Genomic DNA, 24354 nt, shown 5'->3' with positions numbered 1-24354 from the left:
TGTTTTCAAAATATATATTTGTCTGGTTTTTAATTATCTAGCAGTAAAATAAAGGAAGTACTAAAAATACAACTCTCCAAAATGCTTGCTGCACATCAAGTAAGGGTAGTTGTCTACGTTAAAGATCTTTGAGTCCTTTTCATTATGTAATCACAAGGTTATTACTAAGCAGATGAAAACCTCTACGTCTTTTGTACCAAGATTGTCATGTGCCCCAAGATCACGTGTTTGTGCACGTGCTGATGGTATTTTCCAGCACTGTCACTGCTATAAATTTCAACACTAATATGGAACTTGGATATTGTGTGGAACAGGAATTATATTAGGATTTTGTCCTCCTTTGTTCACGGTTCTGTTGCTTACTTGCTTTGACTTACTTCTACATTTACATTTGACTTTTTTATCCGTTATACCTCTGAAAATAAGTTCAAAGTTTTAATACTGATAAACAGCATTCTGATAAACTTCGATATTTCAGTGTTAGAAACAACTTTATTAGTCATGAGATTTTTGTGTTTTTTTTTTTTTTCCCCCAAGAAGAAAAGACAAAACTCTTGAGTGTCATTTTTGTCTATTTTTTCTGAGCGGCAGAAGAAAAGCAACCTCACGTTCAGGATCATAACCTGGCTACATAGAAAGAGAGGCCAATTTGATAATATTTGTTGTATCTAAAATTTGTTTGTTTCATTTGTGCTCAGATTAATGACCTGATGAAGGTGGGAGAATCACATCTTCAACTATTGTGCAGCTTGAACTAGTAAACAAACATGTACACTTAAGGTGCATTCTTGTGAATATTAAGCTCAGTCAAGTAAATATGACTAAGGGAAAGTTGCAAATATAGACAAACTGCAACTGCTTAAATTCAAATAAATAAAGTTTTGAACAGCTCCACTTCCAACAATTCCAGATGAGACCAGATATTTGAATACCACATAAATTTGAATAAATAACTTATTTGGTGTAGTTCTGTTCTGATGTTCCTGTATTGCTCAAAAACTTGCTCTCACTTACATAGACCTAAAATACTTGCCATACATATTTATGAATAAGAAAGTGCATTGACACTAATCACTGTTTGTCCTGCATGTCTAAGCAAGATGATAAACAATTTCAAATACAAAAACAGTTTTATAAGTCTGTAAAGTAACCAGCGATAGGACGAGAGGAAATGGCCTCAAGTTGCTCCACGGGAGGTTTAGATTAGGTATTATGAAAAATTTCTTTACTGAGAGAGTGGCCAAGCATTGGAACAGGCTGCCCAGGGAGGTGGTGGAGTCACCATCACTGGAAGTGTTCAAAGAACTTGTGCATGTGGCACTTCGGGACATGGTTTAGTGGGCATGGTGGTGTTGGGTTGATGGTTGGATTTGATGATCTTGAAGGTCTTTTCCAACCTTAACGGTTTTGTGATTCTGTGTGATTCTGTGACGTCATGCATGAACTGAGACTATTTTTTAGATAAAACAGATATTGTAGATTCTTATGTAGATGAATACATCCTGTGGAAAAAGACGATTTTTTTTTTTTTTTGTGGTGGTAATAAAGCATTCAGATGTCTTTGCCAATTACATTTATAAGAAGATTGAATACTTTTCATTATTTTATTTTTACTTACAGGAAAGTACAGAGGGAAATAGAAAGCTATTATTAGTTACAATGTGTCTGTGTAAATCAATAAATAACTCGATCATAGAGAAAATTAGCTAGGCACCTATATTAGCTTAATGGTAAATAGTTTACATTTTGGTTCTGTTTCAGAAAATGTAGATGTAAACAAAATCCCCAGATTGGTTTTGTTTCTAATAAAGCCTCTTCCTTTGTGTTAAAATTACTACTGAAAATGGGGACATATTGGGCAATAACTGGGAAACTTTAAAATATTTTTTAATGTATTTTGCTGGTTGTTCTGGTACACCAAATAAAACACTTTATATATTGAATGCTGGATATGTTTAGGTTTTAAGACTACAGAGATGTTTCAGATAGTGATGAATTGTTTTTCCAAAGGAAAATGAAGTGTATGGGTTTTCATTAAAACAGAAGTTTGAAAGGATACAGGATTTCATAGGAGGCAGGCAGTGTTCAATATACTTACTACATGTCTGGAAAGAAAGATGAAGGAGGAGGTGAAACAGATGAAATAATGTCCCTAAAACAATGACACAGGTCACCATATGTGATGGGTTATTCGAGGTAACAGATTCTTAATTCAGTAAGCTGTAGATTCTTTTTTTTTTTTATTTCATTTGTAAATCTTCTAATTGCATTCTCTTTCTTCTCTTCACCTTATTTGTACAGTTAAGATACCTTGTCATTCCAAATATCCGTACTGTCCCTTAATATACTATGTCTTGTTTAAACACAACACTCTCTGCTATATTTCACCTATATGTGTAGTCAACAAGAGAGAAACCATAATTTTTCAGTACACACCTATATCACAGCAGTTTTTGCTAGCAGCTTGTAATGACTTCTTTGGATTATGCATGTTATTTGTTTTTTTATTCATAAATCAAAGGGGAAAAAGCCCAAGCAATGAAATGGTCTCCTAAAAAGTTTGTAGTTTACTACAGAGTTGGCAAAACCTATTACAAATAACCATTATTTACTCCAATACGGATGCTTCATTGATTTGATGTCATTTTATCATTATGTCTTTTTTTTGGTCCCCCACAAACAGACTTTGCATATTGAATGGGTTTGGTGGGTTTATTGTGGTTAATTCATGATGTGAACCAGGAACTTTATGCATTGTAATTTTCTGTATGTTTTTAAACAGGAGCCAGCTTAGTTTCCACTTTTGTTCCATTTCCTTCTTGAGGCACAAGATGCTTAGGAAATAATTATATCTTCATAATAATATACTTTCTCTCAATTTCTATACAATTCCACTTCCTCTCTCCCCAAATGCTGTTTGACAACTTGCTGGCAGCAGATGTTAAAGTGACTAATTACTTTACATCTTTTACAGCTATATTGTGTTACAGTGCAGGCTAGAAAACTGGTTTCTGGCAAAGACTCCTGGCTTCAGGGACCAGGTCACTAATAAATAGTGTCTGGATGAAGGAAGAATGCTAGTGCTTGATTGGTGTGATGTGAACTGTACCGAAAGCAGCCTCCCCAGCCTTTCAGCTGAAGGCAGAGGCTCTATGCGAGTAGCCTCCGGCAAAATGCAAGTGAATTTATCAGGAGGCAGTGGGGAGAAACTGGAAGATTAATGTAATTTTGAAAGGGTCATTAAAAAAGTTCTTAGCAATTTGCGTAGCATTAAGGAATTATCATGGTTATAGCATTGCTGTTTCATAAAACTGGCATACTTTATTCAGCAATATGCTTATAGGTAAAGGTATAAACTGAGTGAGTACAAAAATAAAAAACAGTTTAAAAGTTTAGTCTGTCATTTTTTTCAAGATAATATATTTTAAATTTTCACTGTTAAAATATTCAGAAGCACATGGAATTGGTTCCAAAGTTAAATTACTAAATCATGGTTGTTAAAAATATACTTTCATTGTTAGAGCTTGCGCAGTGACAAGACTATTTCAGGCAAATGCTAGTCATCACATTGTGACCTTTTACCAAACAAGCACTTCTCATAATTGTAATTGCCTTGGGCTAGCAAATGCTACTATTACGCTCATTTTCACAATAATTGTACATGGATTTGAAAAGATGTGTCATACTTCTTTGATGCCTCACTTACAATAGTTTGGTATGATTACAGCTAATTAAATCAGATGGGAAAACTGTACTTAATCATGTTAATTGCTTGAATAAAAAGATCCAGAAATCTGTAGATAAGACCTATGAAGTATTTCCCATATTCTCATTGTGAGTTCAAACTGGGAACATTTTTTTTTAAAGTTTTGCACCCAGTATTCTTAAGCAGTTTTTGGAAATGTGGATCTCTTGATGATTCTTCCTCACTGCAAATTTCCATTAAGCATTTGGTTTTCATTTATTATGTAGTTTTTTTTCAAAATGCCTAAGCCAATGATGCCCAGCAGAAAAAAAAAAAATGAGGCTAACTTCAGGCAATCACTTCTGGTGTCACTGAGGTGGTTTTAAGACTTTTTTCCTCCTCCATCCATCCCCTCAACTGTTGCCCCTGCTGTATAGCTTGGAAAATAAGTTTTGAGTGTGCATCTGTATCTCTTAACATTTTATTTTCCTTTTTGTTTTGTTCTGGGACCTTGGACTTCCATTCCTAGTGAAACAACCAACTTACTTAAGATGAACTCCATGTTGACGAGTTAGTTTGCTCAGTGGACATGTTACCTACAGATGATACAGAGGAAGACCAGACCACTGGGTTTGCACCAGCTGACACATTGTGAGAATAGTCTCAGACTGGACCAACTGTCCCAGAGGCAGAGCTTGCTCTCTGTACATCAGTAGAGAAGATGTAAGCACTGAGCATGATTTTAGTTCAATGTCCTCTAGGTCTGCCTAAAGAGCCACAGGTGGGATTGCATACAGAACCACTCTTCCATCTCTGGAAATTACAGCTGAGGAGTTCAATGTGGACTGCTACGAATATCTATAAAGTTAACTATAAAATACAGACAAAACTGCTGAGCAGCAGGAAAATCTTTAAGAAAAATGAACATATTTAAGTAGTTACCTTATGACAGGGTAGTTTAATATTTCTATAAGCAAATAATTCTCAACAAATACAAGAATGATGGGGATTTTGCACATTTTAACTTTCACTTCTCAAAAACAACTGTTCTTTCTGTGATAATAGACGGCAGCTATTAGAAAGTCTATTTTATTTCCTTGAAAATCCTACTTTCACTAGAGACCAGTAGGATTTGTATGTTAATTCTTCCAACTTTTAGCCATGCTGGTGTTATAGAAATGTGGCATTGTAGTTGTTAAACACATTTGACCATCTTCCATTTATTTTAACAGCTTACTATTTATATTACCATTAGTACATAGACATCTGCCTATTTTTTCTGTGTTCAACTCCTGACTTTTTCCATTTGACGATTTCCAAAACACCAGAAAAATGGACATTATGGCTACTAAAATACCTGGGGAGGTTGGGGAATGGAGAAGCTAAAACATAACTGCAGACTGTGAGCACAACAGTTTATACAGAATAATATAAAAGTGGAAATACTTATTAATGAGGTAAAACCATTTTAGTAAGTGCACCTTAAGGTGCATTTACAATAATAAAAAATTAAAAAGTGCAAATGATCTCAGAATATCTGATTGTTCTTAACTTCAAAGTACCTTTTTCTGATGTTGATTCATAAAATTAAGAAAGTCTATTGTATAAAGTAATCCTTAAGAGTAAAAGCATATTTTAGATGTTCCTAAGTCTGCTGCCAAGGCTCAGCTATTAATAACTTGGCTATCACATACAAGTGATTTAGTAAGTCTGTTTTTTTCAAAAAATGACAACACTTGACGGAGAAATTGGTCCTTGTTTTCTCCGTAAAAAGTTTAGTGGTCAAAAACTTGTTTTACATAAGTTTGGAATTATCATATTTGTGTCAGTTCTTGTGTGAGGGTCTTCTGGCATAGGCAAAACAGAGGTGAATGGGAACAAAACAGCCTCCCTTCTTCATCCAAAACAACTTTATTATAAAAATAGAGCAAAGAAGGAAGATAAAAATTTATTAATACAACAAAGATTATTTCTTTAAGGTCCTTTGAACATGAGTTGGTTTTTTTACCCTTCTTTGAGCAGGGCTTTTGGACTAGATAATGTCCAGGTTGAGGGCCTTTCTATTCAAAAAGACTTATTGAAGCCTGCTCTTAATATCTTTACAATATTTGTTTGTGAAATGTGTTTTCTGAAATCTGGCCAACATTACACATGGTAATTTTCTAGCATGATTTCCTATACACTCATAATATTTTTGTTTTTCCTTGCATTGCATTTTTTGTTCTCTGGTATGTATGGTTTGGTTTGAAGTATGTATTAAAGCTAATTCTCCTTTCTCACCTTTCCCTTTAAAAAAGAAGGAGAAGGGACCAGAAAAAATGTGCATACATCAAGGGACACACATTCACTGTGACTTCTTTTGTCTTCTACATTGTTTCCTAGTATGAAATTTTCCCCAGGAAAATGACTATGGCATGGCTCCAGCGTTCTTCCACATCACAAATTTTTGCAATTTCTTGCTTATTGATTTCTGATAGCTTGAATCCACCTTGTAGTTTAAATCTAGTTGTACTCCCAGAACTGAAACACAAAATAATATATCTGGCTTCATACCATTTTTATTATCTGTTTCTTTTATTTTTTTTCAATTGATGTCATAGATGAAATATATTAATTTCAAATTTATTAGAAGTGAGTCTGGCTGAACAATGTTTAATTTGTAGCATATGAATTAATATTTTTGAAATACATGTGAAGGAATTCCATATATATATGGAATTGTCTGGGGCCCCACAAACACTTGATAAATTCAGTTTATCAAAATAAGTAGCGAAGTAATGATAGGGGAGAAATCTTCAACCGCTGCAAGAATATGAAGCTTTGCATTTATACATGAAATAGCTAATTTCAGTAGAAATGTGTGATGTTGTCATGCTTTCCTCCACTCTTCCTTATGCAAAGTGAATTTGGGAGTGATTTGCTTTCCTTTCTTCTCGTTCTCTTCCTCTCTGTCACTGAGTATGCTTCAAAATGATACACATTCTAACACAACAAATACCCTCAAGTTTCCTCTTTCTGGAATTCTTTTTTACTTTCTTTTGAGTCTCCGTTGTAGCAGTCTACATTTGCAATTTGTGATTAGTCCACTCAATGACTAATTTAAGTTAGTGCACTACAGCTTATTAAGTTTGCCACAACCCTAGATGAGGTGCCATTCTTTGTTACAAGTCCTTTTATTGTGTGTTCCCCAGTGATCAGCTCTAAAAAACTGTAATGAGGCTTTAACTGGGTTTGTATTAGACAAATAGGAAAGCTGAGCAGAGGCGAAGGAAGCAGAGAGGAACACCATAAGCATGTTTTTTCTCAAACTACTGAAAAAAGTAATAGTAATAACCTTTTTCTTTTTTAGTTGATTTGACAAATAGTGTCAACATTTACTTTTGGCACCGATCTGGTACTTTCAGTGTTTCTTCCCAGGATTGTCTATTATGAGTCAGTCATGACAGCTTTTTGCCTGTGACAGCTTTTGAAGTCCCAGTGAAACCCACTTGTAATAGTAAAAACTATGCCGTCTTAGCTGCATGGTAATACGGAGCAATACAAGAGAAAATTTCCATATGTGTCACCAACAATTTTCTCAGGTAAATTAAACTTCTGAGGGAGGCAACAATTTCTGGGTCCTCTGTGGGAGAAGTTACAGGGAAGAAAACAACAGATATTGGAATTAAACATAAATAAAAGATAACTGAGTCAGAAAGAAAATGTTAGAAAGGTCTTTATGCTTTTGACATCTATTCTGACCCTTTGTACATGATATAGTAGTTTTCCTAACTACCCAGAACCTGTGGGGTACAGTGGAAATGTGATATCCAGAGACTTTGAAAATCCATCTAGTTATCTGTCTGCATATTTTAATAATTAAAATATACACCTTTAAAATGCTTGTTCCTCATCCCTCACCCTTGTTAATACGTGGAAGTTACTCATATAATTGGTATGAATATAAAGCATCTATAAAAACATGCTTAAATTAGTGTATACCTGTTTTTATTTAAGGTGTAAGAAAACGTGGGGAAGCTAGACTTTTTGGTTTTGTTGGCTGCATTGTTTCATTCTGAGTTTATTTTACTTTGGAATGCAGTATAGCAGCAGAAGGTATCATCTGTCCATTTGACTCAGAAGATCCCCTTCTCTTCCTCCGATATAGCAGCTTGCTGTCCTGTCTGGGGAGGCATTGTGTCCTACTCTTTACTGCCTAAATATTAACAGTAACATACAGCCTGTTTGATTGCTGAGAATTTAAGAGTGCCAGTCTTTTGGACAGACCACTCCTAGCCAGTGCACTACATAGCAAAGATATGGCTACTGCTGCTGGATAACTTTTATTTGCCTTCTTTTTCTGCTTAAAGGAGCCAGAGCCATGTAATGTAATAGCTACTTCCCACAGCTGTTTGTGGGATGAAAATTTGTTTCTTGCTATCAAAACTGAATACAGAAGCCAGAAGGATGAAATATTTCAAGGAACAATCTTCCAATCAATATAAGAATGAGGAATTTCTCATGATAACAAACTTCTCCTGTTCTCTCTATAATTTTATTTGGCGTCTGTAAAAGCTGCACTATTTCTGATTCAATCTTTTCTTTTCTCTGTTTCCCAGTAAAAACAACTTCAATTGTTATGAGGTTGCTACAGCTCTACATTTTTAGGTTCTAAATAGGTTTGTCTTTATTATCTTGTGGCTGATGTGTCAACTGTTTTTCTCATTTCTCCAGCATGTCAGGTTATGCATTTCTCTGAGCATGCAAAGAAAGTCAGCCATATAAACCAGAAGCAAAGAGTATTTGTAAACAAGATGAGTTATTTTGATACTTTCTACATAGACTCTACATTACAGAATTCTTATCCATTGGGAAAGAGTCTAATTTGCTTGGAAGCTGGGTTTTCAGCCAAAGAAAAATTTTCAGGTGGGCCACTTGCTTTCCAGGGATTTAGATTCTTTCTATTAGATTCACACAAGGATTATGGTACCAAGTGGGATTTACAAAAGCATTGGAATTAAATAAATGGGATTCATATCAAGTCAGGAGTTTCTGAGAACTGACATGATACTTAGTCTTCTAAGTACCTATACCAGTTTTGAAACCTGGATTCAGGCTCCTAAATCACTAATGATACGTTACAATGAAGTATTGTGCAGTGGCATTTAGTTAGCTCACATGCTAGAAGCAGCACAGATTTGTTAGGAGGGCACTCTTCCTCCACTTCACCAGCACAGGTTGCTGAACTTCTGAAAGAGAGTATTTTAGTCCAGACACAATGGTGTCCTAATATGTTCTTTCTCATGAGGCTCATAGAGCTCTGAATGACACTGAATAGTGCCTTGTAGACAAACTCCAAGATAGATTAAAAAATTCTAACATAGATAGCTAGTCCCTCAGTTGAAATTTTAGTTTGTAGTATTTCTGATCTTTTAACTTTGGCCTTGATTCAAACCTAAATATTGTGAAATATGAAGTGCTTGTACCACAAAAACCAAGAAGCAGAAACCTAGGCAGACGAAGAGTAATAATGAGAGCTTACTCTAAATATTGTATCCAAAGAAGTTAACACTTCTATTTTAATCCCAAAAAACCCCAAAAGAATGTGTCATGGGATTGTTTTTAAATATTTCTGTCAAAGGAAGTAGACATTTCTACTGAAAATTTCAGAATTAGAAAATTCCTAAATAATCTTTATTTTTCTGTGTAATCATTACATTCCATTAAAAAGTCCTCTTGACATTCAGAAGAAATAAGAGGTTTGAGTAAAACTAAGTGAAAGCTTTCCAATCCACTTTCTCCGGCCTAAGATTATGAAGAGGATTGAGGAATGGCAATCAAGAGACTTATTGTGAATCTATGGTGGTAGAGATCCTGCAAAGAAATAGGATGGCATAGATTTCTGGCCAAGTAAAACATATATGTTTCTGGCCAAATAAAACTGATGTGCAGACAATTTAATAATCATTAATTTCCTTAATTCATAAAATGAACTTTGTCCAAACACTGTTTTCTGATTCCAAAGAAAAGTAAGAGATTTCTTTTTTAAAAAAGTCTACTAAAGAGACAGAAGTCTGTCTTCATTTCCCAGTTACAGTATCTGAAAAAGAAACAATCCAATGTGATCTACATTGATTGCAGCAATGGTGCTTTTTATCAACTTGTTTGTAATTAAAAGAAAGAACGGAGATTGCATTGTAGATTGTTTGGGGTTTTTTTAAGTAATGAGAGTATTATTTTCAACAAGGTTTTCTGGGTTTGAAGCTTTGCTTTACAGACATTTTGGTACATAAATATATACAGATTTTTTATTACTAAGGTTTGGGGGTTTTTATGCATCAAGCATTAAATTATGGTTGTGTAACCACCAGCTCTGGTAACATTTCTGGAGACCAAATGTTTTTGATGTCTAATCTCTGTTTGTTGCCATGTAACCGTATGATATGTGCCAATATAACATCTGCCATACTGGGTTTGTATAGCGAGCTTTATTTAAAGCTTAGTACATCAAATGGAGAATAAGCACCAGATATTATTGTTCTCATGCATATTCCTCTCCCTTCTCTTACAGAGGCTGTGTAACTTTTGATTTTAAAGTCCTGTGGTAGACCTTGATTTCCTACCATGTTGCATAGCAGAAAAGCCATGGAAACTAAAACTTCAGGGCTTAGACTTCAGAAAATATTTGTATAAAGATAACGCAAACCCGAAGTCCTTTTTGCCAGGATGTCTGGTGTTATAATGGAAGGGTCTGTACACACAGTACAGAACCAAGCAGAACATGTGTATGATAAACTGTAGAGTTGTGCAGTGCAATTTGCACGGCACGTTCCCTAACTCCACCCCCATCCTGTCTGCTGCATAGACACTGACTACCCAGGCCACCCTGGGAATTCTACAGACCTTCTAAACCTGATTGTAAGTGTAAATACTACCTAAAAATAAAAAGGCAGGTGGAGACCTGCTGGAGATTATTTGGTCCAATCCCCTGCTCAGAGCAGGGACAGAAAAGACAGGTAGCTGAGAGTTGTGTCCAACGGGGTTTTGAATAGTTCCAAGGATGGAGACTCTACAACATCTCTAGGCAACCTATTCCTGTGTGAGATCACCCTCATAGTGCAGAAGTTTTTTCTGATGTTTAAGGGTAATTTCCTGTGTTTCAGTTTGTGCCCATTGCCCCTGTCACTGGCACCACTGAGAAGAATCTGGCTCTGTTGTCTTTACTTCTCCTGCCAAGTTTATTTACACACGGACAAGATCCCCCTTAGCCATCTCTCCTCCAAGTTTAGCAGATCCAGCTGTCTCAGCCTCTCCTTGTATGAAATGCTCCAATGCCTTAATCATCATGGTTGCCCTTCACTGTCCTTATCCCAGTACACCTAGATCTCTATTGTATTGGAGAGCCCAGCACTGGACCCAACACTCCAAATGTGTCTTATCACAGCTGAGTAAAAGGGAAGGGTCACCTCCTTCACCCTGCTGTCCATGCTCTTCCTTGCTGCAAGAGGATATTGCTGGTTCATGTCTAACTTGTTCTACGATCTCAAGGTCCTTTTCTGCCAGTCTGATTTTCAGCTGCTCAGTTGCCAGCCTGTACTGGAGCCTGGAGTTATGGCTCCCCAGGGACAGGACTTGGCATTTCCCCTTGTTGAACTTCTGGTAGCAGGCCTCCAGCATATATTGTGCTGCTGATTACAGCCCTCTGAGCCCAGCAGTTCAGACCTATCTCACCAGTTTTCAACCTATCTTACTGTCCATGTACTTAGTCCATCCTTCCTTGTTTTGTCAGTGAGGATGTTACGCAAGGCAATGTCAAAAGCATTGCTAAAGTCAAGGTAAACAACATTGACTGCTCTCCTCTGGTCCACTGAGTCAGTTATCACTGAAAGCTATCATCAGGTTGGTTAAGCACAATTTCCCCTTTGTAAATCCATGCTGTCATCATCTTGTCCTTCATGTGTTTGGAAATGGTTTCCAGGACTATTTCTTCCATCACCCCCCTAGGTGTCAAGGTGAGGCTGGCCAGCCTATGTTTCCAAGATGCTCCTTCTTGCCTTTCATGAAGATGGGAGTGACATTTGCTTTCTTACAGTCCAAGTCTCCAGTCCAACTTAAAAGCAAGAAAGCTCACTTAAATGGAAGAGATCAAAAACAGGTGCCTGAGAGGAGAGAAAATTTAATGTGCACTCAAAGAAAAGTACAAAAAGCAAAAAAAAGCCCTCACAGTGCTCACAGAAGTAGAAATTATGGGTTTTTCTTACTTAATTTTTGCACCACAAGAAATGACATTATGTCCAAATTTCTAGCAGAGCAAAGACAGATTCAAAGGACTAAACCACTGAAATGACTTGGAGAAAAAGATGTACAGGTCTATAACAGAATCAGAACAGAAAGAATAAGAGCAAATTGCCTTTTAAATCAGATGATTTTGAAATAGAGCAACAGAATTAAAAGGTTGACTACAAATCCTGAAAGGGGAAACTCTGTGCAAAATGTAAAAACTTTAATTGCAAGGCCTTTAAATGTCAGGTCTTTGGAAGGGTTGAAGTGTTCAGGGTGCATAAGGTCTTATTCCCTTTACTGGGCCTCCTCAAAGTCTGTGAAATCTTATTCTGAAATGTCAGCATTATAAGCAGAAAGATTTAATTATGAAAAAAAAAGCATAGAGTATCTAGAATTTTTGTTTGAAATTCATGAGCTACGGTATTTCAAAGGACTATCTGCTCTAACTCCCAAAAAAAGGAAAGAATAATAAAAACAAGGCAGGAAGACATTCACACATATTACTATTCAGTTCCTAAAATCAATGTCCTACAATAAATTACTTTAAATGAAGGAAAATACACTGCACTTACTTAGGTTTGAAATCTAAATCTGAGACAGGGTACACAAAATAATAGGCCAAAAATGAAACTAATGATAAATTTCAGAGGAAAACTTTAATGGTTGTGAAAAGATTGAGGAAAAGAAATATCAGTGAATACTAAAATTCAACTGGCAAGTGTGAAAGTGAAGCTGAACAAGAAAATGTAGGTATCCCTAATTAATCAGACAATATAAATGAAATTTTCTGGGAGTCATCCAGTAAGAATAACAGAATAACTGTTAAGAAAATGTGTGTTTGTCTAGTCACAGAAAACATAACCCTATGATAGATTTCCCCCCTATATTTTCTATATTTTAACCTAGAGAAAAAAAGAAAAGAGAATAGTAAGGGGGATGATGTGAAAAGGTAATCTATGATGATATGCAGAGAAATTTTGATAGTGTGTGTTGCAGAATGCTTGCTTGACACAAAATGTGTGAGTCTGGCTTTTTTTACTTGTTTGCCTAAACCTCATGATTCATATAACTCTCTGTTTTGCTTCATGAATATGTAATCGATTCAGGTAGCCCGGTTGTTAAGAATACTGCATATGTTTCTATTTGTTTCACAAACCTTATACAAGATTTGTACAATACACCACTGCACTGGAGACTTCTAAACAAAGGCAGAACCTAACACATAGATACAGGAGCAAAAATATACTCATGGGTTCTAAATGCAAATAAAATGTTTACAAGTATTTGCAGTAAGGGTCAGGATCCATAAAAATTGCTCCAAAAATCATTAGTATGGGCTTCCAGATTTAAAAATTGCAAGGAAACAACCTCCAAAAACTTTTCATTTCTCTTGGAATAGAACAATAGCAGAAACTGCAGCATATACAGTTTAACTGAGGTGAACTGGATTTGCTTAATCCTGTTCTCACACAGTGACAAAGACAAAGATGCTTTAGGGAAAGGTCTGTGTAGATAAAATTGTAGAATAAGCCAAACTCAAACCAGGAGCACAGTGCATGAGTGCTAAAACATGCCAGTTGTAGTGGTCTTCTCTGTCCTCAGCTTATTTTGTCTCCTAGTTGTTGTCACTACAAGGGTGGAAGGAAGAGTTAGAGACTGCACAAAATGTCAGATCCCATTGACCCGTTTTAGGAGCACCCTCTTACATGTGGCAAGCAACAGATGTGGGCCCCCCCTCCTCAAGGAGTATAAAAATGGTTATGCAAAGCATCCACTTACAGCACTTTGGCAGGAGGAGAGGTGGCTATTTTGGCCTAGAGGACTCATACGAGACAGAAATATAAACACGCCAAAACAGGCAAAATTCCTGCTGAATGAAATGCTGGTGAGCTTCGCCATTAAGCTGAAACATCAGACAATCTTCTGGTGGAAGTGCTTCTGGATGCTTGGTTTCATTTTGCTAAGACGGTTATTTATTTTAATTAAATGCACAGATAAGATATCACATGCTTGTTCATGGCAACAACAGCAGACACTGTCTTGTTCACCCTTTCTCAGTTTTTTTTCAGATGATCTGATGTCTCTTAGATGGAAGTTGGATGGAAATGGACAGACAAATTTAACAGAACATGCAGATAGACCAGGTTTTAGCATGACATCCTTTTCGTAGACCTACATAGAAAATTTCCATTATCTTGCTTTATGGATTAGATTTGTACAGAAACAATGGTGTAATGCAAATGAACTTTATGCAAGAGAGAAAAAAAATACTTTGGATATTTTTGATCCTTTAATATTTTTATTTGTTTGTTGATTTTTTCTTATTTTGAGTCTCTCCTTTTATTGTGGGAGAGGGGGAATCTTGTCCCTATAACAAAAAGTCTTTTAGTATCAAAGCTTTGCTTTACTCCTTCCTTTCCTCTTTGTAAGATCAAAATATAAATTCTAAATCTTCCACACAAAGAGACTGATACCGTTGAGATGTTAGGCTGATATTTCACTCAATAGTTTTAACTGCATATACTCTTTGGTTCTTTTGTATTTCAAGACTGCATTAACATCTGTGATGACAGCATTTTGATTATTTGTATTTTTTCCCTGTATACCACAGGGAACTGTCACTGTCTGTTCAAGAAAACCAAACAGAAAAAAAAAAGAGCAATATATACTTCTTCTCTGAAGTCACAGGGGTAGCACAAATGTCACATCAGATTCAATTAGAGATGAACACATAATGAAAACCCCAACATCTGGCTGAATTTGCTCTTCTCCTCTAGTATACAAACTGTTGTTAATCACAGGGGACTCACAAGCTTAAAACAATTTAAAAGGCTTAGTGGAAATATCATTCCTGTCTTCTAGGGTTTCATTTTAACAATGTCTCTTCTTTTCTCAATATGCATCACTGAAACTTTTGCATAATAATGACCTCTTTATTGCTTACCATTTTATCTGCTTCTGCACTTTCTTGCAGAAAGTGCTAATATTCTATTTACTGCATTACATAGTTCTTTTAGGAAAATTTTCTTACATAGAAAAATTGAGGATTGTAACTTCAGTTTGGGAAAATCATCAGAAAAAAGGATTAGGTATGAGAAATAAAATCTGTTTTCATTTGTATGCCCAAAGAAATAGGGTTGGGATTTTTTTAATATGTGGTAAGGAGAATATGTAAACTGAAAGAAGAGGCACAATTTATTTCTCTCAAAGCAAGATTTATAGGAACATTTCAGAAAATAAAAGCTGATCTTCAATCAGTCATAGTGATAACTAAGTCACATTAAGCAGCACATTTATGGCCATACGCCTATGGCTTCACACATGTATCTTTAGTATCCTTATATGTATCTGCCCTCAGTTTGAACTGCTTGATTCAGGGTATAACCAGGCTTGTTCACACAGTGAGGCAGAATGTTCTTACAGGACTTCTATCCAATTCATTGCATACATGATTTTAAATGATGCCCCTGTGGATGAAAACTAATGTGATTGTAACTGAGAAATGAGATTTAAAGTAGTTAGAAAGCTCAAGCAGGTATAAAGAGTTTTCTTTTTTATGAAAGACCTTGTCATATATTTATTTTTTAAAAGGCAATGATTACTCTAGTGATGTATCTGAATACGTAGAGCTATATCTATGTTAGGAGAAATAAAAAAACCAAACGTCCTTTCATTGCAGTACTGAAGTTTTGCTCTGCTCACAATTGTTCTGAGGAACCTCGGAGATCTCAATATTAATATTCCTCTGGACAGTGACTGTGTATATTAATGTTTCAAGGCTGCAGGTTCAGCTTGCATTATTTTTAATTAATTTTATTGCAAAATACTATAGACTACTGCTATGGCATTATTTCTTTTACAGACATCACTATTACAAATAAAAAAGAAACCAAATCCAAAAGCATACACCAGTGTTTTCCAAGGCACTGCAGTTGTCAACTGAAATGTTATAGTTTTTCCTCCTATTCTTATAATTACTTGTGCTTGCTAAATATTGCCATCTACAGCAGCTTTTCATAAATGATGGCTTTCCAATGACAGTGCTTTATTTCAAGAACCCTCTCATGAAGTGAACATTTTAACATAACAATCTAAAAATCGAGTCTATTTTTTTAAATTCATTTTCAAATCTTCTCCACCATCATTGCTTGACAATGCTTGGTTAAACACCGAGATACAGGTTAGAGGGGTAAGTACACACCACACACACTTCACAGGCAGGCACTGGCCAGCTCTGAGGGAATGAGGAGCGGGCAGCAGTGCCAGGCACTATGCTGAGAAGTGCCTGAAAGTTCAGCTTTGTAGTCAGTCAGACCTAATATCCCTCCTCTGACGGAGATGCCTTGTCCCCAGGGTCATTTACCTGTGCCAAAAATTTCAGAATGAATAGAGGACAGAAAGAAACCCAGGTTCAGAAAATCAGGAGGAAAGTAAACTGTAATGAGGAATTCTCTTAGCTTCTAGAGGCAAGATAAGAAATTAGGGATCATTCTGAACTACAATGTGAATTCAAAGAAATGGTGTGGACTTCAAGAAAAGAACTTCATCTCTCTGGTTTCCCTTGATTTCAAAATGTAGGAATGTTTTGCCTTAGCATAGTAATGAATTCTTTCCTCTATCTAATCCTATGCTACAGTTGCAGTATCTTCCAGAGTCATGTCTGTCATTTTTTTCTAAATATGGTCTAAATTCATAAACATATGAGGTTTAATCCCATTGTATTATCTTAAATCTCAGAAAGATCAGAAGGGTTTTTATCCTCAGAAAGTAAGAGTTAGTTCAATAAAAAAGTTGAACACGAAATGTTCTGAAGTATAGATAACTCAGTCTGGTCAGGTAAGGCAACCATTCCTGTGAACTTTTGTTCTTCCGGGAAGTATCCATACAATAAACTGGCTTTCTGAGTTGCAGACAACTCCACACAGCCCTGTCTGCCTCTAAGAAACTAAAACTATGATCATTACAATTTGCAAGGAAGAATCTGAGGGCACTTTGTAAAACAGACACAAATGTAGATCTTTGAAATTAGTATTTTTCCTATTACACATCTTGTGGGTTTTGAGGCAGTTCCATATTTTGATATCCAGATTAGTGATATTTTGATGTAGAGTTTGGATTAAGCTTTTCTTCATTAGCTGTATTAGATTCTAAGAGGTGGCTGGTCTCTTCACATAACAGAAATTTGCATAGAGCAAAGTTATGTATCATGTGACCATAAATATCTAAAGCTAATGCAGCAGAAAGAGGAGTAAGGAAGTAGATGGCTGATATAAAAATATTATCTTCTGGCTAGTTTCCCGTTGGCTGACTGATTGTGGTGGCTCTCAGTTTCATTACCGCAAAACAAATTGTTCAATATGTTTTAAATGTACATCCAATCTGATAGACATAGAATGCGAATTTAGTCACTTTCTCTTTGAGCTGAATCAATACGTCTGCAGCTGAATGGGATGTCTGAAGTTAAATATTAATTTTTAACACAGCTTCAGAATCGGTTACTTCACTTATGATTTATTGTTTTAACTTTAGTTTGTTTCTACTGAAAAGCAAGTTTGGCACATATTGGTTTTCAAACCATTCATCAGTGGTGTTTCAGAAATCAAACATAAAATGGGCTGTAAACTTGATTTATGATCCATCAGCTTTTCTTTGAGAGCATCTGATCTGTCAAGTCCCATTTTCTTGAGAGGAATATACCAGTTGTAGTTAACTTTGTATGGGATAAGATTCTTGACTCTTAAATGGAAAAAAAAAAAGAGACAGCGATAGGCAAAGAGAGAAAGAGAAAAAAAAGGGCGAGGGAGGAAGAAGTGCACCCATGCATCAGTAGATAATAATATCCAGGAACTAAGATTTTTCTCAAGAGACTTGAGAATTCCCTCATGCAAGAATAGGAATCTGAACACTCTGTTCCTTCTGTATGACAACCATGTTGATAACTATACCTGGTGGGAAGAGGACCCTCTCTTTATTTTTTTAAAAACATTCAAAAGAATTCTGGTTCTTTGCATACAGTACAGAACAGGAAGTGCTATGAAATCATGGATATTTTTGTAATAAATATAAATAAATACCTTTCTACATCTATTAATAACAAAGAAAAGAAAGGTATTTAACTTGTGTAAGAGACCATCTGTGGTTGTGAGTTTTGTATTTTTTTTTTAAGTCTTGCTATTTAGTAGAAGTTTAGGAAGAAAGGATTAAATTCTGGTTTTGCTGTTCAATTTAGGAGATAATTGTGCCTCAGTATATCCACCTGAAAATCATATTAATTTTGAATAGCCTGTTGCGTGGTGGGTTGACCCAGTTAAGAAGCCACATCCATGGTTTAAATGATATGAAACAGTTTATAGGAGACACACAGGTCTACTTCAGACTTTCTAAACTAAATGAGGATTGCAGAAACTCTGTGCTGTCCATTAATGTTGCTATCTGTGGAGAGTGTAAACTTGAAAGGACAAGAGGTAACTGGAGAATTTCGCACTTCTGTGGGAGGTTGGTAGGCATTAACAGGGGATACAACACTGAAATATTCGTATTTGCTCCAATTTAAAGAGCTTAAAGTTGTACTGTCTTATTAAGCTTTAATTCTTCCTGGCCACATATATTTGTAATCATTCCTTTAAAACAGGAATACTACACAGTTAACCTCTGGTGTATGTTTGTTTTAATGTTGATTAGAGTTTTTGTGTACTCTTGGATGGTGGGATAGAGTGCACTTTCAACAAAATGGGAGGAATGGGTGACAAAGTGGAGGGCAAGGCTGCTGTTTAGGGAGACCTTGACAAGTTGGAGAAAGTCAAGGAGTCTAACAAAGGCAAATGCAACATCTTGCTCCAGGATTGGAACAACCTCATGCAGCAGTGCAGAACCAAGGACTGATTGAGTAGGAAAAAGCTTTGCAGGAAAGGTCCTGGCAGCCCAGGTGGACAGTCAGTTGAGCCTGAGTTGGCAAAGGCCAACTGCACAGCTCTTGCCAAAAATTTAGGTAACAGGTCCAGGAAGGTGATCCTTCACATTTATTCAGCATCTGTGAGGGCACATCTGAAACTCTGTGCCAAATTTTTGGCTCCCCCGTGTACAAAAAGACATGGACATACTGGATTGAGCCTAGTGCAGGGCCACAAGGTGTTTAGGGGCTGAAACACCTGAAGTGGTGAAAACTCCATCCATGGAGATGTTCAAAACATGAGTGGATGAGGTCCTGGCAACCTGCTGTATTGGACCTGCTTTGAACATAATGTTGGACCACGTGGCCTCCAGAGGGTCTTTCCAGATGCTCCTGTGATTCTGATACATCAATTATGTGTTTATTTTATTATTTTCAATAACGTTTTCTCTGTTAAATTATCTATTGAATCTCACAAGTTAGGGAAAATTAAATTTGGCACAAATTTTATAATAAATTCATACTGTCACTGTCACTGAAGATTTACCTGCATATATTAACATATATATATTCATTTAAGAGTATGAAGCCTCTTAGAGACCTGAAGTACAGGACCACAAAAGTAATGTCGATCTTTGCTTAAACTGAGAAAAATACTGTTTTCTAATCTACTTATTTGTTGCATTCGGATTATCTCCAGCAGTTACTATATCTTTACTTACAATAAGAGAATTTTGCTTGCTCGAAGAGTTTCAAAACAGATTTAGAACAACAGTGACTCAGAAGACATTATCTGATGAATGGTAATTGAGTTGAGAATGACAAAAATGCAAAACTTGATTTAAATTCATAGTGGATGGTGTTTAAAAAATAGCAACATGCTGATAAATTGTCAGCCTTTACAGAGAAGTTAAGAAATGGGAATGACTAATTTTGCAGTTTAAAAAAATGTATTTTGAATCTTTTTCCTTTCCATCCACCTTAGACCCCAAGGAAAAAAAAAAAAAAAAAGTGACAAAGAGACCTAAATAGCATTTAAATCAATGTAAAGGAAAGTAACAACCCAGAGATGTTGCTGAAAAGTCTTTCACAGCTGTGGCTTTCTCAAAGTCTGTAGTGAAGAATGATTTCCTGTAGAGAGTAAGAGTTGTTGTTGGATGAATGAACTGAAAGACCGTCTGTGAACCAAATCCAGTTCTTTTCCCATCATTGAAGAGATATTTTGATTCAGTCCTAGATCTGATAGGTGAACATCCCAGACACCGGTTAGGTGGGTTTACACTCTGGTCAGATAAAGGAAAATCTCTGTAAAGCAGAAACATATGAGTTGATAATGGCTCCATTCTGTAATTGCTGCAAAGTTGAAATTAATAATGTAGATTTTAAAAGGTATTGATAATTTCATCAAAGAGCAGAAGAAACATAGTAAAGAGAATGCAACTAAACCTTTTCTGCAATTCAGCTTACAGGAGATGAGTGTGTTTAGTAGATGAAATCCATACACATGTGAATGTGTGTGTGTCAGTAAGAAAGGGAACAGTGACTTTGACAAGTTGGAGGGAACAAATATTATAGATTTATATCAAAATGTCAAAGGTACTTTAAATCTCTGACAGCCCATAATCTGTTTTAAAGACTGAAGTATGAATTAATGTTGAAAAGCAAAATATCAAAATGTTCCAGGTGATTACAAAAGTTGGAACTTTCCCATGAACATGTACTATCAATTTTAAAGAAAAAAATAAAAGAATATTCTTTTTTTCGTATAACATGCACTCACCTGTCAGAGGTCAGTAAAGAGTACACTTGCTAACAACAACAACAATAGTAATAATCAATGTCACTTCTTTGACAGATGATGATTCTAGTAGAATAGCTGCACTATTTAGCTGCATAATTTGAACATGTTTCAACAAACTTCAGAAGGTTTTTGATCACTACAAAATTATTCCTATTCCACAATTTGCTTAAGTCTACTAATATAATTTCAGGATAGATCAAAAGGGAGGAGGGGAGTAATCTTATTAGGAATCTTGACATTATTTCATTGTGTCCATCCCTTGGATTTTGAAAACTGAACCTTTTTCTTGTACTCCACTTCCAAAAGTTTCAGTGATCGTAATATACTTTTAAATAAAATTTTCATCAAATATTCAAAAAAAATTTACAGTAACTTAGTTCATGTTATTTCTCTGTTAATAACTATATTTGATAGAAAGGTAATTAAATATTGTAAGAAACTATGAAATGCTGGATAATATTTATGTAAATACAAATTTGTAATATGTCAGTGCATGGTTTTTGCGAGGGTTTAAAGAGATGATTTTTTTTACACAACTAACTTAGCTTAGCATGTGAAACATTCTAAATTTTGGTGCAAAATTTACTCTCTAAGCAAAAACATTTACAGCTACTGAAGGCATGAACATTATTTAAACAAAAGAAAAAACAAAGCATTCCTGAAACAATAGATATAAAATCAAGTCTTATTCTACCCAATAATAATCAGAAAACTATATATGTGAATTTCTTTCTTTTCTAGCACCACTAACAGATAAACCACCAAAGCTTTTACACCCCTTGGAGAGTAAACTAACAATTCAGGAGACCCAGTTAGGTAAGTAGCAAACACATAATTTCCATTCAAATTGTATGAAGGTATTTGATGTGTTAAAGTATGATGGTAATGTGATGGTATGTTGGCATTAATAATTTCATTGTAAAGGCATTAAACCTACTTTGTTTCCATGCAGAGATGTATCATATCCCATCTAGAAGACTGTTGTTCAATGGTAATTGAACAATGTTAGTAGTAATTAATACCGAATAACAAGCTCTTGAATATTATTGATACTGGTTTTTACCTTTGCTGAAAGTCTTTAGTTTTAAGTGTACCTGAGCTTTTCCCTCTAAGCTTCCCTTTTTCTGTATATTTACGTATATTTACTGGGGGATTCAGTGGGATTTTGTGGTTTAAGTTCTGCTTGCAAGACTGCTTTGCTTTGGTGATTATCTATGGAATTGCAAAGGTGTTCTGTAATTACAAATATTGTGCTGGTCTAAAACCATCCAGCAGGGAGAAGTTAATATGATACCATCTGATTATTCTGAATGTACGAATATATATGTAAAGATGAATGTACAGAAACTGATACCGTTTTGTTTCACTTTTTCTAGCCTAGTGGATGGTAGGTATGTTTTGTCACTTTGGTCTCCTACTGCCACACAGGTAATTAAGGCTCCAAAGCTAAGTGCATGAGTTACTACAGTTTTCAGGATATAACAATCCATCTCCTTTGTGGATTGACACAGAAGACAACTTGTAAGAGTCCTCAGTAGGTTACACTGGAATTATGCTTTGGTGTCAGGCAGTAATCCATTGATAGATTGTCTAGCATGTTAGCTACAGAAACAAATGGAAACAAATCTGGTGGTTGTCTAAATCTCACAGAAAAAAAAAAAAAGACATAAAGCAAGCAAAACTCAGTGCATTCTGCAGCACAACACCAGAAAAAGCAGAAAACTTGCAAACTAATTCTGACAGCCATTGGCAGAACATTTTAAGGTGCTTGCCAGTATATGGTTAATAGTGGACAGAGAATAATTCGTCTTTGTTTTGATTTTCATAAAACACTTAAAGTTATTTATGCTATTCAGGTTCTATTCTGAGATGCTGATTTACCTGTTTTCATAAACAATTATATAGAAAAGGGAAGAGATAACATAGTTCCTTCTAGAGCTACTTTCTGTTGTTCTGACAGTATTATTTCTCATATACCAACTCAGAAATCTTTTCCTATATGACGGTCCTAGGTGATTTTACCTTTTCATTTGAACACAAGCGCAGGGACCATAAAGCAAAGTGACTCCCCACAATTTTTGCCAGCTAATATTGCTTAATGAGATTTTTTTGATGAAAAAAACAAAAGGCATAACTTTACTGGGCTTTGGCATTTTCTTGCTAAATATAATGTGAGACTTTCAATAACAGTGTAAATATTAATGGTTATCTAGAGGCTTTTTTTATCTGTGATTTTTAGATTTAATCATATCTTTGATTTCTCATAGTTCTAAGAAAAAGACTATATAATTTGAAAAGTGCTGGGTTTGGAAAAGACACTTTTCAGAAAACTAAATATCTATTGATGAATACGAAAGAGTTAATTTAAAAATGTCACTTTCAGACAGATGGAAAAGTCTGACTGTAGATGAATATGAAGCTATAATACTGAGTCTCATATTAAGAAGGTAGAAGAATATATTAATTTATTGTTTAAGAGCGTGTGAAAAATCCTGTGAGAACTGGAGGAAGTGCAAAAAAGTGATAGCTCCCCGAAGCAAAAATTATGTTTTTCTACTCTTAGATTTAATGTCTAAATTAAATAGTCTTGGTCCTGCTGCATACAATAATAGAATTGTAGAATCATAGAACCTTTGGGTTGGAAGGGACCTTTAAAGGTCATCTATTGCAACTCCCCTGCAGTGAGCAGGGAAATCTTCAAGTACATCAGGTTGCTCAGAGCCCCGTCAACCTGACCTGGAAGGTTGCCAGGGATGGGGCATCTACCACCTCTCTGGGCAACCTGTGCCAGGGTTTCACCACCCTCATTAGGAAACATTTCTTCCTTAGATCTAATCTGAATCCGGCCTCTTTTAGTTTAAAACCATCACCCCTTGTCCTATCACAACAGCAGGCCCTGTTAAAAAGTCTGTCCCCGAATTTATTATAGACACCCTTTAAGTACTGGAAGGCTGCAATAAGGTCTCCCTGGAGCCTTCTCTTCTCCAGGCTGAACAATCCCAACTCTCTCAGACTTTCTTCACAGGAGAGGTGTTCCAGCCCTCTGATCATTTCTGTGGCCCTCCTCTGGACCCACTCCAACAGGTCCATGTCTTTGCTGTGCTGAGGGCTCCAGAACTGGATGCAGGACTCCTGATGGGGTCTCACCAGGGAGGAGTAGAGGGCTAGAATCACCTCCCTCGACCTACTGACCACATTTCTTTGGATGCAGCCAAGGATATGGTTGGCTTTCTGGGCTATGGGCACACACTGCTGGCTCATATCTAATTTTTCATCCATCAGTACCCCCAGGTCCATATTGGCAAGGCTCCTCCCAGTCTCTTCATCCCCCAGCCTGTATTGATCCTGGGGAGGTGCCCAGACCCAGGTGCAGGATCCTGCACTTGGCCTTGTTGAACCTCATGAGGTCCACATGGGCCTATTTCTTGAGTTTGTCCAGGTCCCTCTGGATGGCATCCTGTCCCTCAGATGTATCCACTGCAGCACTCAGCTTGGTGTCATCTGCAAACTTGCTGAGGGTGCACTCGATCCCACTATGTCATTGACAAAGATACTAAACAGTACAGACCCCTGAGGGACACCACTCATCAGCAATTTCCATCTGGATATTGAGACCTTGACCACCCTCTGGTGGTGACCATCCAACCAATTCCTCATTCACCCAACAGTCCACCCACCAAATTCATGTATCTCCAATCTAGAGAGAAGGATGTTTTA

At 36.1% G+C, this 24354-nt stretch overlaps 1 protein-coding gene across 1 annotated transcript in view; it reads left to right on the top strand.

The window, feature by feature from the left end:
- IL1RAPL1 (interleukin 1 receptor accessory protein like 1) overlaps positions 1–24354 on the top strand; it is a gene marked incomplete at its 3' end in the record, with an annotated part of 664549 nt that overhangs the window by 467479 nt on the left and 172716 nt on the right. Inside the window, exon 5 of the mRNA XM_082011048.1 lies at positions 21379–21457. Coding sequence (XP_081867174.1) covers positions 21379–21457 — 79 coding nt within the window. The remainder of the gene's footprint in view (positions 1–21378; positions 21458–24354) is intronic.

This window comes from Phaethon aethereus (genome assembly GCF_964289735.1).
Source record: "Phaethon aethereus genome assembly, chromosome: 1".
Lineage (NCBI taxonomy): Eukaryota > Metazoa > Chordata > Aves > Phaethontiformes > Phaethontidae > Phaethon > Phaethon aethereus.
Note: the sequence above shows the minus strand (reverse complement) of the source record. Positions and strands in the feature narration are given on the sequence as shown.